This window comes from Anas platyrhynchos, chromosome 1 (genome assembly GCF_047663525.1).
Source record: "Anas platyrhynchos isolate ZD024472 breed Pekin duck chromosome 1, IASCAAS_PekinDuck_T2T, whole genome shotgun sequence".
NCBI classification, from domain to species: domain Eukaryota; kingdom Metazoa; phylum Chordata; class Aves; order Anseriformes; family Anatidae; genus Anas; species Anas platyrhynchos.
The window spans coordinates 96589197-96608610 of record NC_092587.1 but is presented as its reverse complement, the minus strand read 5'-3'; the positions used below and the strand labels follow the sequence as shown (position 1 = coordinate 96608610).

The window sequence follows — 19414 nt, the reverse complement described above, 5'->3', positions numbered from 1 at the left end:
GTTTTGAGATCGAGATCCCTTTAAAAGAGCATAGAGGTGGTGGTGGTTTGTTTTTGTTTTTTTCCTAAGAATTTCTTCCCCTATGATGAGTGGTTGGCATTTTGAGACTGTTGAAACTCTCAGCTTCTACATCTTGCAAATATGGTAACATGATTTAAAAAGAAAGAAAAAAAAAAAGACATTTTCAGTACTCATTGTTCTTGCATCAATAACAAGAGTGCTTTGCAGTAGCAAATTTACCTAGTTTACCAGCTCAGTTGTCTTAGATTTTTCTTGTCACTGCAGAAAAAGAACAGCAAGGAATCTTGGAAATTCTTTGTGACACGTTCATTGCCAGGTATGTGATGTTCACTTTTTTGTGTGTGCGCGCTAATTTACAGTCTTTGAAACATTATTCAAGAGATACAAGCACCAACTGCAGATAGTTTTAATGCTTAAGAAGTTAGGTATAGCCTTGTAACTTATATTGCAGCAATTTCAGGTCTTTGTGCTTCTAACCTAGTCTTGTAAGAAGTGGACGTGTAACCTCACCTAGGCAGTGCCCACCCAGGCAGCTTCTATTCCCCCAGTTCTGCTTTAGCTCTGCTCGCTCTGTCTGGGCTGATGACCTATGTTAAAATAACCTTTATTTTGCAGGGCTGTTTTTCTCCTTGCTGAGTTGCTTACAGGCGTTCATCACACAGTCTTGTAAGTAAGTCACTGGCAAAACTGAGGATGCAGCAAGAGGTGAATGTTGCTTTTATACTTGGGCGTAAAGCATTTTTCCAGCATCACTTCCCACCACCTCCCAAGATGCATGTAGATGCTCCTGTTGGAATACTGTCCCCAGCAGCCTGCCTGGAGCCTATGCTGCTGCTGCTGCTTGGTGCAGGCAGCCTGAATGGGTCAGTTAATGAGCTCACACCATTCCCGCAGCTGTTCGCTGCATGCATGCACACACAGGTCTTTGACACTAACTTTATTAGTTAATCAAAAATGCATTACATTATTGAATTGTTACCATTTTGGAATGATACATGCATCTTTTAAAAGTAATCAAATCATTTCAGCTGCATTTACATTGGCTTTTGTACAAAGAATGTGTTGCCCAGACATGATGTGTTTTGTTTTGTTTATTTCTGACATCAGCATCAGCGCACAAATTCTTACAAGGGGAGACTTCTGCAGAGATGTTTGTAGGTGTTGCAAATGTGAAGGGGAAGGCATTAGGCAGACGCACGTTCCAGCCAGATGGGATTCTATGGGGTGAGGTTTCCTGGCTTTCCCAGTATTGCTTTCTTAATCAGAGTCCATGCTCCTTCTTTTCACTGTAGCAGGCGTATCTTCTGCCTTCTGAGCAATGGCTTACAGGGTACCTGGCTCTTGTTTACCTCCGGGTGCTGCATGAGTGGCGATGCCACGGCCTGTTTTTTTTGTGGAAGCTTAGCACTGATTTTCTTCATACTGGAGAGCTGGCACTGAGCCTCTGTCCTTCACTTACAGTAACGCTGCATCTCTTTTCACAGTTAAAGAAAAAAATTTGTCCTGCCACTGCAGCAGTTTTTAAATGGTAAATTTAAAGCAGAAAGTTTAGCTGGCCGTTGTCAAATGCCCTTAAGATAAATACTGCAGGAAATAACTACACCCTTATCTTTACAAGGGTCTTTAAATGCATTGAAACTGCAATTACATGACTTGATAGCCCTGTAAGGTAAGAGCTACAGAAAGAGCTGCATTAGGTATGGTAGGGTCCTACAACACAAATCTTACAAAAATCAGCCTCATAGCTACTGTTATTGGAAATAACTTTACAGATATGTACATTTTAAGAGCTAAAGCTTGCAGTTGCGTGATTCAAGAGGGAAAGGAGAAGGAACTGACCAAGTCCAGACATACTCCCTCTGTGCACCAACCGAAATAGATTGCTGCACTAGGAAACTAGATGGTGCTTCTTTTGGTTGAAAAAGGCCTTCACTCCTCTCTTCCCCCAGAGCATGTGGGCATCTCTCACTCTTGCCCATCCCCTCTGATTCCTGCTTATCGGGGTGGCAAAGGCTGCATTTGGAGAGCGTCATAGGTGTCCTTGGTTGCTGTACTGAGCCCCTGAAAAAGAGAAAAACAGGTGAGGTGTTTTGTTCCCCTTAGATGACTGCCTAGTCAGGAACAAGGTGGCAGGGGCACTCAGTAGCATAGTTTGGATTTTTTCTTCCCCCCACAGAGGTTTTTTTTACTCATGAGTGTTCCCTTTGTCTTGTTATGGTGTCAATAACCATCACTGACACAAAAGCAAGATGCATCTTAAGTATCCATTATGAATGTTTGATTACAGCAACTCATTTTAACACGTTATGCAGATCTTTACATGACTACTAAGTGCTAACTAACTGACGCTAAAGTGAACTTTGCCAACTAAATGAACAGACATCAAATCATGAAAGTTTTTCTCAGGATTTCTCCATAATAATTTGGAAAGGCAGCTGCAACTCTGGGTAAGTTGGCCACAGGGTTTCAGCTGGCTGTGAACGCTGAGGAGCGCACCCCGGCACCCTGCTTCCTGCAATGCAGCAGTCCATCTTCTGACAGCCTGCTCCTGCTGCTGGTAAGTCAGCTACAAAGCGTGCAAGTTCCGCGTGTGTATCCCTGCTGCCTCCATGGCGCTGGCTGCTCTAAGAGTGGAGCAGTCAAAAACAGGGCAACCCAAAAATGCTGCCAGAGCCAAGGTAACTGGGACTCTCAAGACTGAGGATATAGCAAGAGGTATGGTGATTGCTTTTAAACCTTCTAGCTGCCCTTCCCACCTCTGCTATGAATATTTAGCTCTGCTCAGAAATATTATGAGTATTTGTTGAGTACATCAATAAGATAGTGCTCCTTACCTTAGTAGTACCTGTGACTATCTCAGGAAGGCAGGTTTTGAAGAAAGGTACCACTAGTTACAAATACTCTGCATTAACAGGAAAACTCCCTGGCATGTGCTGCATCATGACTTTTTGTTTTAAAAAAAAAAAAAGTTATTTTTGTAATGTGATGTCAGTGGCAACATACAGGCTTCTACAGGATGTGAAATGCATTTTGGAACGATTTTGCATGGTGTCACAAGCAAGGTGTCATGGTGGGCTCCTTGCCTTCCGTTACGTGTGGGCAACACTGAACGCCCCCAGTGCACCAAGGGGTGATCAGTTTGTGCTCTGCACGCTGTAGTGAGATGGGCTGAACCACTGACTATTGAGTTCCAACAGCTGTTTGGCAACCTGAAGGTTTCTATTTAAACAAAAAGCAATTCAGAGCCTAAACCATATGCATCACCTTCCGTAGTCCAAGGTGATTCTCCAGGCTGCAGGACTGTGGAGATGGTTCCTGACAGTATTCCTAAATGAGTTTTCCTGCCAGTCATATTTAGAGCATGCAGCCAATTTTGATAAAGTCACAATAGTGTGGTCTTTGCTCTGAATCTAAGTAAATATCCTCAGAAAGGCGCTTCAAAAGCTCTGCCTCATCATTGTGAACACTGTGGTTAGTTTAAGTATCTGGAGGCTACGATTAAGCTGTGAAGATAGATGATGCATGTGTTGCCTACCTGGTAAACACCATCGTTCCCTTTCCCTCGCCGCCTCTGATGCTTTGGGGGAAAAAAAAAAAAAAAAGAAAAAAGGCAGAGATTAATGGCAGAGATTAATGGGTGCTTCTTTTCCTATTATGCAAAAGTAAAGAAAACTCTGACTGTCCCCATGCTATACTGGGGGTCAGCAGCTGCGCTTGGCCAGGTCACCCTCTGTGCAGGAGGGAAAACTTGCTGGCAAGCACCTTCTAATCTGGGGCAGCCCAGACCTGCTGCCTGCCAGCATTTGCTGCAAGGGCTGTGGAAGGTAAAACTAGTGAGGACTAGAAACAAAAGGAAAATGAGGTTTGTCATATTTTCCTGCCATCCTGTTATAATGCTGCTGTTCCTTTGATTTGCTGTAGGTATGTAGATTTGGCAGCATTCCCACAGGCACCTGTTGTTCTATGAGCTGAGGGCACACCTGGAACAAATGGGTTTGTATTTTTTTTGTTGTTATGTCAGCTGGTGTCTGAGTGACACTGCCCTCTCTTGGACCAGCAGGGAAATCAAGTTTACTTAAATTAATTTAGGTAAATCAATTTACTTAAATTCTCTGTTGCATGTTCTGTGAACAGTGAAGATCACTGCAAGCACAGGTAAGTCTGTCTGAGGCCAGTCTCCGTGGATTCAGTACAGTAGGTACCGGGGCCATCATGGTACAAGCAGATCGCACCAACACAGTGCAATCTTGGCAAGATTTTTGTTCCCCTCCCCACCTTGCAAGTAATAGAAACATTCCTAAATAAAAACATAGTGAGACTTCATAAACTCATAGCTCAAAACTGAGCTTGAATATGGCAGATGGGCATTTCATAGAATCATAGAATTATGATATATAATTCTATATTTGAATATATATGTTCAAATATTTATTTCTTTATTATATAAGGAATTATGATGTATATTCATATCATTCAGATCATATTAATTTAGAATAATAAGGAGCGGAATTAAATGTCAGCATTGCTTCTCCATTTTTCAACAGTAAACTTTCCTGTGAAATCCCCTTTTTTCACTTTTCAGCAGGAAATGAAAGGTTATATATAAGACACTTTGACTCAAAATATAACCTGTATAGGTCACAGCAATTTTTCATTTTGCCATAAACAGCATCCCAAGATAGTTTCTTTTCAACACAAGCATTTTGTCTACTAACTAGAGCTATGCCTTTGTTGCCACCTTTAGACGTGCACCTTTATAAAAGTTCAGGAAAGGATGTGGGGGAAGGGGAATATTCTCCCAGTTCCTTGCCTGAAGATGAACAAGAAGATGCCTGCACATTCTGATTTGTGGTTGTAAGGTAGGCCACTTTCAGTAACCCATAGGGAGAAACCATGAAACCCAAGCTCTGAGTTGTCCTGGAGGAAAGTGCTCAACTGATGCAGGCTGCTGGCCTGCAAGCTTTGCAGCCCTTGAAATCTGGCATTTCCTTCAAATATCCCTCATTCCTTTTAGAGGATAGCTGTACTAATTTAGTTTTTTTTTTTTTTTTTTTTCTGTCAAAAGTTGCAGCATTTCCCCTTGATATTATTCAGTCTGCTCAGGAATGCTGCTGCTTGTGTATGGGCTATGTTTCTAACACTGAGGGCCACAAACCTTACTGTCCGACCTCCACCTCGTTTTATGGCTGCTGTAACTGTAGTTACAGATCTAACTTACTGCTGCATCTAACACGCTGGTTGCTACAGGAAATAGGTAACTGTGCTCTTCTGTAGGTGCTGTGTAACACCGGAGCTTCCTTGTGCAACCAGCTACAAGCAGCCTGGCTACTGGTCCGCAAGGGAGCAGCAGTGAAAATGCCTCATCACAGGCTTTCATCAAAAAGGACGAGAGTACTCACGTCTCCTTTCTTTCCAATTTCACTGTATGCCTCGCCCATCTTGTCCTTCTGCAGGGCCTGCAGGCAGAGAGGAAAAAAGAGTCAGTGGTACTGGAAAAGCCAAGCCAGCCCCTGGCTGCCTGCACCCCACTCCTGCAGTTGTGGGGCTGCCTTGCTTTGTCCCAGCCCCACTTCAGAGGTTCCACCTTTCCAGCGAAGGGACAATGGCAGATCTCGACTGATGTGCACTGAGGTACAAGCCATGCACGATTGAATCTGCTTAGCAACACCACGGCATCTCAAGACTTTTAAATGAATATAACCCTGCACTAGAACAAGTCATTTATCTACATTAGTGCTGCATGCTACACCAAAGCTCTCCAAAAAAAATCTTGTAGCAACAGGAGGCAAATCTTTTGCTCAGGAGGCAAAACCAAATGTGCCTCTCAGGCCTAGGGAAAAGGGGAGTCTGTAACGTAGCAGGGTGAAGGTTAAGAAAGAGGAGCTTGTTCTTCATCCATCCAAGGAAGCAGTGCCCAACTCTTATGACCAGCAGTGATCAGAGCTCCTGATTCAGGAATGATGAAGGCCGGGCTTGGGAACGAGCTCATTTCTCAGCAAGCACTCAGCAACACCCAGAAAGACCCTGAGTGAGACATGAGTATTGGCATCCACACTTCTATCCTTTGGAGCAGAGACCACCACATTTAGCCAGAGTTAAATCTAGTAAACCGAGATGCTGTGAATTAGACATGCCTCTTTACAGCCACCCCCACCCCTTAGCCCTCTCTACTCACGCTGTAGAGGGTGTCCTGGGGGTTCTTTCTTCTCTGCTGTAAGAGAAAGGAAGAAGGTTGCTCGTGTGTGCCTGTGCATTTGCTCTAAGGCATGGCTAGAGCTCTGTGAACAAGTGACAAGTACAGCCCATCCTGCCTCCACCCATAAGCCTCTGTTAAGACAACGAATTCTACAGAAAAGTGATTTTACTAATTGGTAAAAAGCTAGCTCCTCTGTTTGATACAGCTGCCACCTGCAGGCAAGCCCTCCGTGCCGATGCAGAAGGGTTCCCCTCCCTCTTCCTTTGAAGCTGTCGGGCTGTGCAGCAGCAGCAGTTGTTTTGGCAGCTGCTCAACGTTGCTGGCACTCATGCGGCGTCACGTGCGGAGCGCTCTCGTGAAACACCAGCTCCCGCCTCGCCTGCCCCACATCCGCCCCAGGCTGGGTGTCACTTCCAGTCTGGGTGGCTGCTGGCTCTCAGCAACGTGATGGGGGCACCAGGGGCACAGATCAAAGGGAGAGAGGAGGCTTTACTTCTGTCCCTGTCACACTGCCTGCGTTACTACACAGGTTGTGCCAGTCCCTCTCAAGGAGGGCACTGGTGCTTTGCAAAGGGTGCTGAATGCCGGCGTGCCTAAAGGGCGGTTAGACACGAGAAGAAAGGAACCAGATGAAAAGAAAAAAGGGGCGTGTGTGGAAGGAAGTTACCTCGTGTCTCCCGCCCATCTCAGGGTCTGCACCTCGCTTTGCTCCCAGAACATCATATTCATCTCTGTGCCCACGAGACAGTTTCTGAAACAAGAAAGCAAGAAGCAGTGATGGACATTAAGGTCATAAAAAAGCACACATCATGACTTCACACAAGAAAAGAAAGTATGCCCAGCTTGAAGTACAACTTCATGAGTGTTGTAACAGAGCTGGAAATTGGTTTTACCCCTCAATTTTTGCCCTTCTGTCAACAAAATTGTCTGCAATGAAGCTATGGAAGCCTCTAAGAGAGGTCTGTGCAGTACAAAACTGCAAGCCATTGCATCAAGAACCTTTTGTAAGCAGAACAGAGCTGAAAATGGGAATGAGACAGACTCTGACTGCCATGCTTTCTCTCCCACTGGTAACTGAAGACACAAGAGTTTAATTACTTATTGCAAAAAGCCAAAGGCGAGATTTTTAGGTCAGAATAGCACATTTCTTCCGTACACAGACAGTGTATACCAGTATTCAGTGCTATTGGAAAGGTGACACTTTAAACTGAAAACAGAACATTAATTTTCATACATTACAGAGTTAAACAGTGGCACTCATCACAGGATGTGGCTATGGTCAAGAGCGTGAGAGAAGAAAACAAAATCAAGACAACCAGGCACATAGGAGCATTTAATGCTACCATGAGCGAGCTGTTTAGCTAGAAGGAGAGCCATCCTGTGTTCCTGCAGGGACAGCCATCTGCTGCTGGCTATTTTCGGGGCGTGCAGATGGGGTGTGCCTCCGTTTCAGCCTCACACAGCAGCTCTTGTGCTGTGGGGCAGCAGGAAAGCTCGGGGACAGAGGCAGCAGGCCTCTGGTGACAGCCTCCGTGCTTCCGGTGATACAAGAGCTGCAGTTGCCCAGGCCTGCAGTGCAGCTGTCCTGAGCATCTGCCTTCTCCCCAACCCTTGTCAAAGAGCACCAGAAACACTGGTGGTGGCAACGCCAGCTGCTGCTAAGGCATGTTCCTTGGTAAGGGTGATCAGAGAGCCACAACCACCCACAAGTGTGAAGACCAGAGTGTGCACATCATACCTAACATTCTGCACACACAGCTCCTCTGGGCGTTACATACCCCAACACTGTCTGGGGTCCTGGTGTACCTCCAGGTTGGTGGATCAATCAGGAACCTACAACCCATACAACTAGCATCCAGCCAGACAAGTAACCAGAGGAGCTACACCCTTGTCTGGTTTTATTTTTGCTCCTCACAGCTGCTATGCTGCGTGCTTGGTGCTTTCATTAGCTAGCTGACCCACTGTTTTTCTGGTCCATAGGTAATTCACCACATGTAAGTGCCCCAAAAGGTCTGTCTGGAAAGAATGATTTGGAAACAAACACACAAAAGTCATTACTTACATTGTACACATCATCCTGGCCGGGCAGCTGCTGTGCTTCCTGGGCCTGGGTTAGCTGGAAGAGAGACCATGCCATGAGCAGAGACAGGGGCTCGGTTCAGTCTTTTTGTTCATAGGATCACAGAATCATTAAGGCTAGAAAAGACCTCCAAGATCATCTAGTTCAACCATCACCCTACTACTACTGTCACCCACTAAACCATGTCCCTAAGTACCACGTCCAACCTTTCCTTACTCCTCCTCTCCTAACAAGTTACTGTCATCAGAAATTGGGCATCCCATACACAGGCAGCCCAGGGCACTGATGGGGCTACAGGCAATACAGGTCACTGCTGCACTCACGCTCCTCTCAGCATGCCAGGCTGCTCCCACAGGCCAGGCCGTTTTACTTGCAGGTTGCAGCAGCTCACAGCTCTGCAGACTTAGCCCAGGACTCTGATGGGCACAGTGAAGTGATGTGAAGTCTTATTGAAATACTTATTTTTTTTTTAATTAAAATTTGTAGCAATTACGGTTTACCTACTCCACACCTTTTCCAGTGACAGTGCCACTCTTTTCAATGAACCCTTGGCAGGACCAGTAACGTACCAAGCACCTAACCCATGTTCCTTGTAACAGTCTAACAGTTCACACACATTGGCCATGCAGTCAATAAATAAAAACCTGTAACAAGGTTGTACCCTTGGCAGAGGCCACAACAACCGACTCCTTGGGCTAGGAAGCGAGGTGACAGATTCCACAGCTTGGAAGATTTGTAAGAAGTTCTGGGTTTGGGTCAAGACAGGGCCCTCCCTGGAAAATGCCCCACTGGCCTTGCGGTGCTGTATGACGATGGCATTTCAGCTACAACACCTCTGCTGCTTTGGACTGAGAGTCCCCAGCGTAACCACAGATGTGGCTTTCCTCCCTTGTGCTGCTTCCTTCCCTCCTGCAACAGCTCACTTTGCTACAGCTCAACGCTACACACCGGCTCAGCAAACAGCTGAACACACCAGGGCAGCGAGGGGCTGAATAAGCTGGGGGTGAGCACTGCTGCTGCAGCAGCTCACTGCTCCAGGTTCACGCTCCTGGTCCCATGGAAGCTTTGCTGAGCCACTCCTGAACATCACCACGGGCAAGGTGCAGAGCTCCTGCCACCAGGCACTCTGCACATGCCGTGTACCCGAGTGACTTCTCCCTCCAGCAGCCTCAGAAAGACTTCCAGTCCCAGAGCAGTGTTTTCACCCATGCTCAGGATTTATACTGGCAACAAAAAGAGCTGCTCCTTCACCAGCAATGAGTTCTGTCCATTTCCACCACACATCCTTCCCTCTGAGGTCAGCGCTGGCTTTGCAGGCCTGAGAAATGATCCTGCTGCAGGGCAGGTCGAACGCCAGCCCAGCATCACCCTGTCTCAGCCACACCAGCCACTGGGTGAGAACAGCCCATCAGGCATGTCCATCCCGACCCGCAGCTCCTCTCCTGTGGTCCTTGAGGTTATATTGTTTGCATCACAACATTCATGCTATCAAACATGTCTTGACTTCTTGAGACATTTTAATACTTCCTGAGTTTGGCATTTATATATCCTCAGTTTCCTGTATGTCCTCTGCCCCATTTCCAATGACAAAGCCATATAGCACTTGACCAACCATTTCCCAGCTATCATATCCAGAATCTCTGCATCTATAACTGTGCCATCAAATACTCTTAGATAGTATGTATGCTTCCCCTCCACTCCTGAACCCTCAGAAAGAACTCACCCAAATTACCCAGGTTGGCATCAGAAAAGGAGGGGGGGTAGAGAAAGAGAAAGATAGAGAGAAGGAAAAATCAAATTATCTTAGAATAAGAGATGTATTTCTTTCTCCACCTCCATTTTCCAGCTCAGCCCAATACGTTTACACCACAGAAGCCAAATATGTCACTGTTTGGTTAGACTGACCTTAGCTTTCACGAAAAAGGCCGTCACGATGACTGCGTAAATGAAGAGGAATCCATCCAGTATGTAGCAGAGCCTGGGGTCCGTCAGTCCAAGAACTGTTATAGCATCTGCACAGAAAGACCACAGACATCACCAAAACAAGGCCGTTTGCATCAGTGTGGCAGTGCTGCTTAGCACGTTGTAAAAACACAGCCAGTACGAGGCCAAGCCTGTCTGCTTGTGAAGGAGATGGAAACCTGAGTGAAAGTCACAGCATAAAGGAGCTTGGAAGGGACCAGCAGAGGTCCAAGCCCCTCTCTGAACAGGGTCCATCAGCCCAGGCTGCCCAGGGAGCTCACCCAGCTGAGCCAGGGCACATCCAAGGGTGGAGGTACTCGCAGCCTCCCTGGGCACCTGCTCCGGGGTTGGACCTCTCAGCCAGCACAGGACATTTCCCCACACACAGAGCCCGGGCACAGAGAGCGAGCACAGGCTCTGTAGGGAGATAACCGAGGTCACACCACAGGCACTGCAAGAAAGCCTCGCACAGAGCCTTTGCTGCCTGGGAAAACCCCACAGAATCTGCAGGGGATCGCTTCTGGGGTTGTTTGGGGATTCCTTCATCAACTGAGAAGTGGGTGCATGGGAAAATACGTCAGCTCTCATTTCGGGGATGCTGGAGACATTTAAATGTGAGAGGGGAACTGTGGGCAGGAGGGATAGGCTTTTTACCCCAGATATCAGAATATATTCATGAGCCACACTGATTCGCTTTCTGATTGAGAGGTTTTAAACCTGAATTCTCTGCACAGGAACCTCAGCTAGCAGCCTCTTGTAGGATGGGTCTCTCTGAGTAGATTAAAAATAATAATAATAATAATTACTAGTGCCCTAATTGAAAGCTCAATAAAATTGTTACTCAGCAGACGTTGATGTTAATTTCCTTGTCCACGCTGCATGACACGTTTATACCCTGACTGCATCAAGCCAAGCACAGTGATAGCGTTGGTTTTCAGCAGCTAGAACTGATTAAATTGCTCCTCTATCAGTAAACGTGTAGGAAGCTCAAATACGTAGCTGAAAAATAAAAACAATCCAGGTCAAGAAGTTTAAGTAAACACGGATCTAACATGCAGCTCCAGGAGCATCACCAAAGGAAAGGTTGTATTGCACAGGTATTAAAAAAAAAATCACTTAAAAACGAATCCAAAGTGTGCTTTGTACAGAGAATTGGAGGGAGTTCAAAAGAGGAAGATGAGAATGATCAAGAGCCTGTGAAACCCTTCTAGGAAGATAAATTGAAAAGAATTTGTATGATTCATCTCCTTCCTAAGGTGAACAAAGTATGGCAATTCTTATTAACCACATGTGATGGATAGTTGTTGAACCACTTAATGTACTACTTCAAGGTGCTCGGTTACTCCAGCGATGAGAGCAGGGTCGTTCTGCACGCTGGGCTTTCTCCCCAGCCCATCAGGCCACACTGAAGATTTCATTAAATTTGCAGATGCCATTCAGGCACTACACACTCAGCACCGCGAGGAAGTCTCCTCTGCAGAAATGAAGCTAATGACGGTGGTCTGTAGCACTGCTGAAGTATGTGATTTGTATAAAGCGTGACTGAAAATCCATGCCTGGAAACCTGGTAATGTAATTGTAAATTCTGAAGTAGATGATGATACAATCACTGCTCCCACTGAGAGGCTAACACAGCCAGATAAAGAGAAAACACATTTTCCAACCGCTAGATTTGTTTATGTGTCTGAACTAAGAGTCCATATTCAATTCTTTAAAATCGTATTTAGAGACAAATCCATGGAAGTAAAATAAGATTAAGATCCCAGACTGTTTTCCTTCTTCCCTTCCTATTTCTATGGTTTTTAGAACAGGGTTCAAAGCACAACAATAACTTTCACCACATTATTTTCAGGATTATCAAACCTCATACGCATGGAGTAAATGGAAACAGAGGGATTAAGTTATTTGCTTGACACCATGCATTAAACCAACAAACGAGCTGAGAATAGCTTCCTAGTTTTTCTTCTAAACAGTCGCAGGACAGCACAGTATGCCGGCACTGGTTCAACACAAAACAAGCCTGAATCCTGTTGGACGTGGTCGCTAAAACGTCCAGCTGCTTCCACACAGCACAGCAATTTGCCTCAGTGTGCCCTGCCCTCAAGCTGGATGCGTCCAGAAGCAGCTCAGGGCTGCTCAGCACTGCACCAAGACCTGAAATACAAGATAAGGCACCCAAGAAGCCCAGCACTGAGACAGGAAGCCTGGTGATACCTCAGGTGCTGCTGAAGAAGCCTCTGGGGGATCCTGTCCCTGTTCCCGTCCTGAGGCAGAGCACATTCGCGCCATGATCTCAAGCCCCATGTTTCTCCAGGACTGATAACCTCCCCAGACCAGGAGGAGCTGTAGCAGGAGATGTAGAGGGGTACACAGGAGGAGTCAGCAGTGCAGGGTACTCAGCTGTAGCTCTGTGTCAGCTGTGCTCAACCTTGGCTGACACTGTGCCTGTGCTCAGGGGCCTACACAGTACTTATCTGAGGCAGCCTGGCCTCCAGGACCCTAGGTAATGGACTAAGCCTATTCAAAAAGGGAAATCCTGCTTGGCATAGTCTGGCTGTGATGGCACTGTAAAAGTATCTATTGAGACAATCTAACATTTAGAAACAAACCATGAAAATTAATTAGTTCAGGTATCTTCGCCTTCCTTGATGTGCTTGATATCTGAGATCTTTCAAATAAAAAGTACAAAGCCCTTTCTAAATAATAACCTTTGCAACAGCTTTTCGGATTAGAAAGTGCGAGAGAGAAAGATAAAAGATGTAGAGTGCACTGAAACGGAGCTCAGATTAGATACAAAGCACAACGAGCAAGCAGCAGTTAAGGCAGTTAGCATCCATTCATGTGAACAGGATCAGTTCTGATTTTTAAAGCGCTAGAGGCGGCGTTACCACCCGCCAGCATGTGCACAGTGTGTGCAAAGCAGAGCCCGGTCCCTCGTCAGCCTGAGCTGCGGTTTGGGGGGCTGAGGCCAAGGCTGCGCGGCTGCAGCGGGTGAGCTGCAGGAAGGTGCCGGGCGCTGCACGGAGCCCAGCCTGGGCGAGAGCTCCCACCCCAGCTCCCTCACGCAGCGCACAGCTCAAGTAACCAACGTTTGGCTGGCAGTTCCCTCTTTGTTACCTTTACAGTGCCCACACCACAAGTTGCACCGCAGCTTTTCAGTTACCAGCGTTTTACCAGCCCAAGTTTCAGCAGACTGGTAAAGCGCAGGGGGGTCTCAAGGCAAGGCGGCCAAGTACAGGCATGCGGCACAGCTTACAGCACGTCACAAACGTGCAGGCAGGAGAGCCGGGCTTTTAAAGGTTACCAACACTCAGTAATGGGTTATAAATGAAGGCTTTCATCTTTCTTCAACTTCACATGCAGCTATTTAAAGATTTATTTAAAGAAAACCCGCTACCCTGTTGTGGCAGGCTGCTCCCCAAACAGCCCTGAGCTGTGGGGCGAAGCTGGCGCCGATCTGAGAAACTCACAGCCATGGTGCTTGCTTCAGTCTGGTTCAATCCCATTGCTTATATCCCAAAATGTTGTCTGAGGTGTGTGTTTCCAGACACACGCACCCCAGGACACATTTGTGTGTCTCTTTGCCAAAGCCCAGCGCCCGATCCCTGCTGAACCCGTGAGGGCTGCTGCGGGCCTGGGCCTGCAGAAGGGCCCTGACTGAAAGCCTAGAAATCAGCCTCCTAGCGTTATGGAAGGTCACCCTGTTCATTAAGAATATCTCTCTACATCTTCTGCATTTTATTTATTTCCATATTCTTGTTCATAGATATATAGGAATAAATAAAAAAACGTGGGACAAGCTGAGACTGAAGAAGTGGAGGCCACATACTCCTTCCCTCACAGGAGGAAGAGGCTCTTCCATGCCACTGTTTGAGCACTTTGGTGAAAAAAACAGTGAGGAAACAACAGGAGGAGGAACAGGTCTGGGTTACGCCACGTGTGGTACATTACCAGGCCTGACACGCACGGTATCCAATTAACAGAAATGAGCAAAGGGAAAGGCACGGCCTACATCAAACCGAGCGCGTGAAATCAGGAGGTTTCTCCCTTTGCGTGGAGACTAAAGATAATCCCATTGGCCATTACATTGTATCAGGATTACAGGGCTAATTAGCATTTGTTATGCAAACACTTTCAACGCAAAACTTCCTCACCCACGCCTGTTAAACTAAGTCACCTAATGAAGGCCAGCAGTCTCTTACGGCAGGAGAATAGGATAACCCACCACAGGAAAATACCAGAGCTTGCTTCCTGAAGGACTACCAGGTTTGTCCTTTCATACCAGCTACCTTCCTTGGCAAAAGTGTTAAAAGATGTTGATACTGTGTTTTTTTCCCTTCACTACCCATCCTTTTAGCATTGAAGATGACTTTTGTGTTTTTCATCATGAAACACAGCATGGCCAAAGCACAGCTTGTGTCCACTAAATTCAACGTTATGGTTAGCCTCAGCTTTAAAGTCAAAGAGCAAGCCACTGATAGTATCAGGATCCATGTTATAATACCAGATTTTAGGCAGCCAGAATAAATTAAATTTAGAAAGATAAAAGGGAAAAAAAAAAAAGTGTTTCAGGTCATTAATTTCCACTTTCTTATGCCACAAGATGTCAGTGGTATGGACACACCAGGTCAAGTTAAGATGCTTGAGGAACTTGGTAAGCCCTTCATACTTCTGCTAGGATCTCTTTCAGGGAGGCACTAGCATCAAGTTCAAATAGTGAAAGTTTCCTTTTGATTCATTTGGAAAGACTCACATTCAAAAGATGGAAAAGATTATAGTGACACAGCGGGCCAAACCATTTCTAGCACATGATGGAATAAGAAGTCCAAGGCACTGTAACAGGCGCAAGACAGGAAGATCTCCAACAGCTGATTTGTTGAAAGAGACCAAATGTGTCTAAAAACAACAACAACCCAACAACAAGGGATCTGCCTTTTCAGTCTGAAGGCGAAGTTCAACATTTTACACGCTTTTAACAAGGCAATCTTTCTGCCCTCGGAACCTTTCCAGAGCCTTGTCAGAAACAGAAGGGAGGGGAGCGCTTTGCTCATCTCTGGAAGGGGACTCCTCGCTTCATCAAAACAGTCAGTCATTCTCAGAAAAAGCAGCTGCTTTCACTTCTCGCTTTTGTAAGGACTTGGTGCAAAGGGCTTTCCTGGAGCAAACCCTGTGATGCCTCCTAGAGACAGCAAACCGCGTACAGCGATTGCAGAACCCGGATACCCAACAAGCTCAGGTAACAGATACAAGCTGTGTAGCTCTTTCAGCTTTTGTAGGGTTTTTAGGTTAGACATGTTCTTTTATGAGACCCTTATTTATCAGGGATAGCAGAAGTTCAATCTAGCTTACCCAAAAGATGTTTCCCGCTGTAAATTTTCTATTGTCTAATCCAATCTTGTGTTAAGTGCCCCGAGAGGCAAGACTTACCACTCAGACGGCTGTTTCTACCTTGCTTAATCCTTCCCTTACTGATTTCTGCCCGGATATCCCACAACATAACTCACTCCAGCCTGACTTTCTATTAGGTGGCCTTGTTGCCGCTGTAGTGGCCTCTCTTTTAGAGCTCAGATCTAAAATCAAATGCACATTATGGAGCACTACTTAAAATAATTCAATCTACACACCTTGGCTCAGTGGGAATCCCAAAGAGTCTACATGTAGCAAGGCTGAAGGCAGAGACACTAAATCAGGCAACTAGATGCTCTTGATCACACTCAGATACATTTCTTTGTTCAGGGAGCACCTCATGGATGCAGTAGAGGCTCCCCTAACAGCTCAAAGTAGGACTTTAAAGTTAGACTTTGCAAAAAGCAGGGGAAGCACGAGTACATTAAACAGCTTGCAGCTAGCACATTGCCGATGGCTCCAGGAATCAAATGTATCGATAATATGAAGAACAGCTCCCAGTTGGGAGATTCATAAGGCACCCCCCGCTCCCTGTTATCCCAATTTCAGACTTCCAAAATTCATTAAACTTACATTAACTATCATTACTGTCAGTGAGTGGCTTTCTACCAGCGGGACAATAAACGAATAGAAATAGCTGTACACAAAATATTCAGTCAGTCAGCAAGCGCAGACTCATCAGCGCACCTTTCTTGTCTCAGTGCTAATTCAGGGAAGGGCTGCTCTGATTTCACAGCTCGTGTCAGACTCAGTGCAGAGATGCACAAACAAAACAAGAGATTTAACGGGACTGGTCTGTCTCTGGCTGAGCTCAAATCCAACTCTCTTGATCAGCTGCAAGCAGAGGAGAAAAGAAGGGAACTTTTCCATCACAACACACCAGAATGGAGGTTTGAGGTACCGGAATGAAACCAGCTTTTCTTTCCTTTCCCTTCTCCAGGATTAATTTCCATCTGAGCTCACTGACAGCACAAGATCCAACTCATGCCAACAGAGCAAGTGACAGGAAGGACACCAAACCCCTGATAACAAAAACCATCTGCTTTTTTCAGTTAAGCTTATAGCAACATTTTGCAAAACCCAAGCGGCTGTCATCCACAGCTTTCAACACTGCAGAAAGTTTGTAAGATTTGCTTTAGGACATCCAGCAGGACAACTGGGGGAAGGCAGTCTTAAGATTTGCGAAGTCTCAAGATGTTTTCACCACAGCCCCTGTATAGACCTCCACTTGCAAAAAGGCTTCTGAGTTGCTGAAGGCATAGAAATTACTAGCAAAGCTTGGTGACAGGCAGAGAAATAGTTAAGTCATCTTACAGAGGCAGTGCTGGCACTGGGTTATGGGGCAGGAAGGAGGTTATACCGGCCCCAACGGCTGAGGCTCCATACCTTGCAGCCACACACCTCGGGGCGGGAGAGGTTTCAGCGGGGGCCTTGCCATCGCACTCAGCCCCCTGCTACTGACCCACTTAACAAAGAGCCATTTGTGTCACGTCCTGCCTCTGCAAGAAAATGCAGACAACATACATGCAACAGTGGTTACGTACAGGGTAAAAAGCAGGGTTGTTCATTTAGTTAAATATTGACTCCATGCATGTTCTTTTTTTGGCATTGAGTGTCAAAACTCAGCCCCTTTCTCTGGAAACAACGCTGAACAGTAAGCATTTCAGGGGTCTTATAACAAAGAGCCAATGGAAGAGCAACCACAAAATGCAGACATCGCAACAAATCATGTCTGGGTCCTCAGCAGAGCCCTTCACTAAAGGGTCTCAGGACAATGGCAAATACTAACTCCATAACTCCTTCCAAATTCCCCTTTGGAAAAGAAGATATCACTTCGTCTTCCCTCTCTGAAGTGTTTTTCCTCTAATTCGGATGCATTCACATTTTAATAGCATGTAGCAGCTACACATTTAAAGCATTACGGCAAAGTAAAACACTGCTGAAGGGAACAGGCATGAGTCACGGACCGACTAGCGGGGCAAGAAGCATGGCTTTATGACCCCATTAACACTTAGCTGGTGAGGTCTGCACTCCGCTGCCAAGTGATATCATTGTGGTTAAGCCTCCCATCACTACGTTTTGTTATAATACATCCTAGGGGGTTTACCTAATTACCTAATTATAGAATACCTTATTTCAGCTTGCATTACAGCATAAAAACAAACAAACAAACAAACAAAAAACTGTATTTTGAGATGTAGCTCTTCATACATAAGTAGGAAATAGCAAATCTGAAGAGAAAATATAGAGATTTCGACTGAATTAAGGACTGTTAAAAAGCAACACATTTCTGTGTGGAAAAAACACCAGAGAGAAAGAACATCCTTATCACTAATGGCCTTAAGCAATGCCTTTGTTTTGCCATCCCTAAGATAAGGATAACAAAGGTAATATTGTAACTGTCAGAAGTGTTGAAGCGTTCTCAAACACTACAAGTTTTTATCTTCTTAATCACATCTCTACAGAGAGAGAAAATCATGGAAAAAACAAAAGAAGCAAAAAAAAAAAAAATTAACTCTCATAAAAAAAAATCCCGTATGTTTACAATAAGTTTAAACCTTTCTACCTCAGTATTTGTGACTGAAACCTAAGAAACTATCACGCTTTACCCATGTCTACCATGCACGCAACTAATATTAAAACTTATCGGGTTAATTCTAGTATCCAATATATTCATTAAAGTATATCTCTACTTCATCGCTAATAAACGATTATGTTAGCAGAGGTGTTTGTTAGCCACCAGGCTGCTTCTGTAAATATTAAATAAGGAATAGATACCTATTCTGGCGGTTCATTTCTATTGTGTTAACTGTATTTCTTTTTCCAATTGTTTGTTGGTCATAACAAATTCTGTGCTGAAATTGAGTATGATTGCTTCCAATCAAAGCTATCTAAAAATTAGTAACAACACCAAATTTACAAACATAATGGTGCAGAATTAGGAAAAAATTAAATCAGAATTGCTATTGTTGAAGATTAATACAAATAATAATTATTGTTATTATTTAAACAAATTGTTCAGCTTTGTAGGCTTTCTGTAAGAGCATTCATACGTTGCAGTTTTAATTTTTTCAATGTTATCTGTTGCTGACAGGGCAGGTATACACACTGTACTTAGGTTTAACTCACAGACCTATTAAAAACATGAAATCCTTTTCCAAAAGAGGCTCAACTTCAGAGACCACTTACTAGCAGTGATTACAGACAATGTTGCTCAAAACTGTAGTGATCCATAGCAATGCTGTGGGTCAAGCTTCTCTGAAAAGCATAGGCCAAATTCTGCATTCCCTCTGTCCAGGAAATCTCCGTTGATCCCTGCAAGCATCTCATGGCAAAACAACCAGTTCATGTTTGCTATGTTGAAAAAAGGATGGGATGATGACAGGAATGCTCTTTACCGCAGTTTACCCTGTACAGTTCTTGAATGTATTGGCTTCAGAAGGGCAGAAAATATCTGAAAATGTAATGCATTGGGATTATTACAGTTGGTTGTTTTTTAAAGAAAAAAAAAAAAAAGCAACATTTTACAGTAACAGTCAAGCTACCAGAGTGAGTACTAGAATTTAGTATCAGCCCACCAAAACAAACATGTCGGGATCTACTATTTTTATACCATGAAGCATATAGGATAATAGTAATGGGATTTCAGGAGTTGATCTGTATTTGCATTAAACCAAGAACAAGCTGAACTATAGACATAAGAAGTCAGCAGAAACGGGGCAGGGGGAAACTAATGAAATGACACACTG

At 45.0% G+C, this 19414-nt stretch overlaps 1 protein-coding gene across 1 annotated transcript in view; it reads right to left on the bottom strand.

The window, feature by feature from the left end:
• Positions 1–943: 943 nt before the first annotated feature.
• The window catches only part of CD247 (CD247 molecule), a 52885-nt gene continuing 34414 nt past the window's right edge, over positions 944–19414 (bottom strand). The window contains exons 2-8 of the mRNA XM_005017610.6: positions 10203–10309; positions 8280–8333; positions 6885–6968; positions 6197–6232; positions 5421–5477; positions 3557–3598; positions 944–2082 (exon numbers count right to left, since the gene is read on the bottom strand). Coding sequence (XP_005017667.4) covers positions 2017–2082; positions 3557–3598; positions 5421–5477; positions 6197–6232; positions 6885–6968; positions 8280–8333; positions 10203–10309 — 446 coding nt within the window. The 3' untranslated portion in view covers positions 944–2016. The remainder of the gene's footprint in view (positions 2083–3556; positions 3599–5420; positions 5478–6196; positions 6233–6884; positions 6969–8279; positions 8334–10202; positions 10310–19414) is intronic.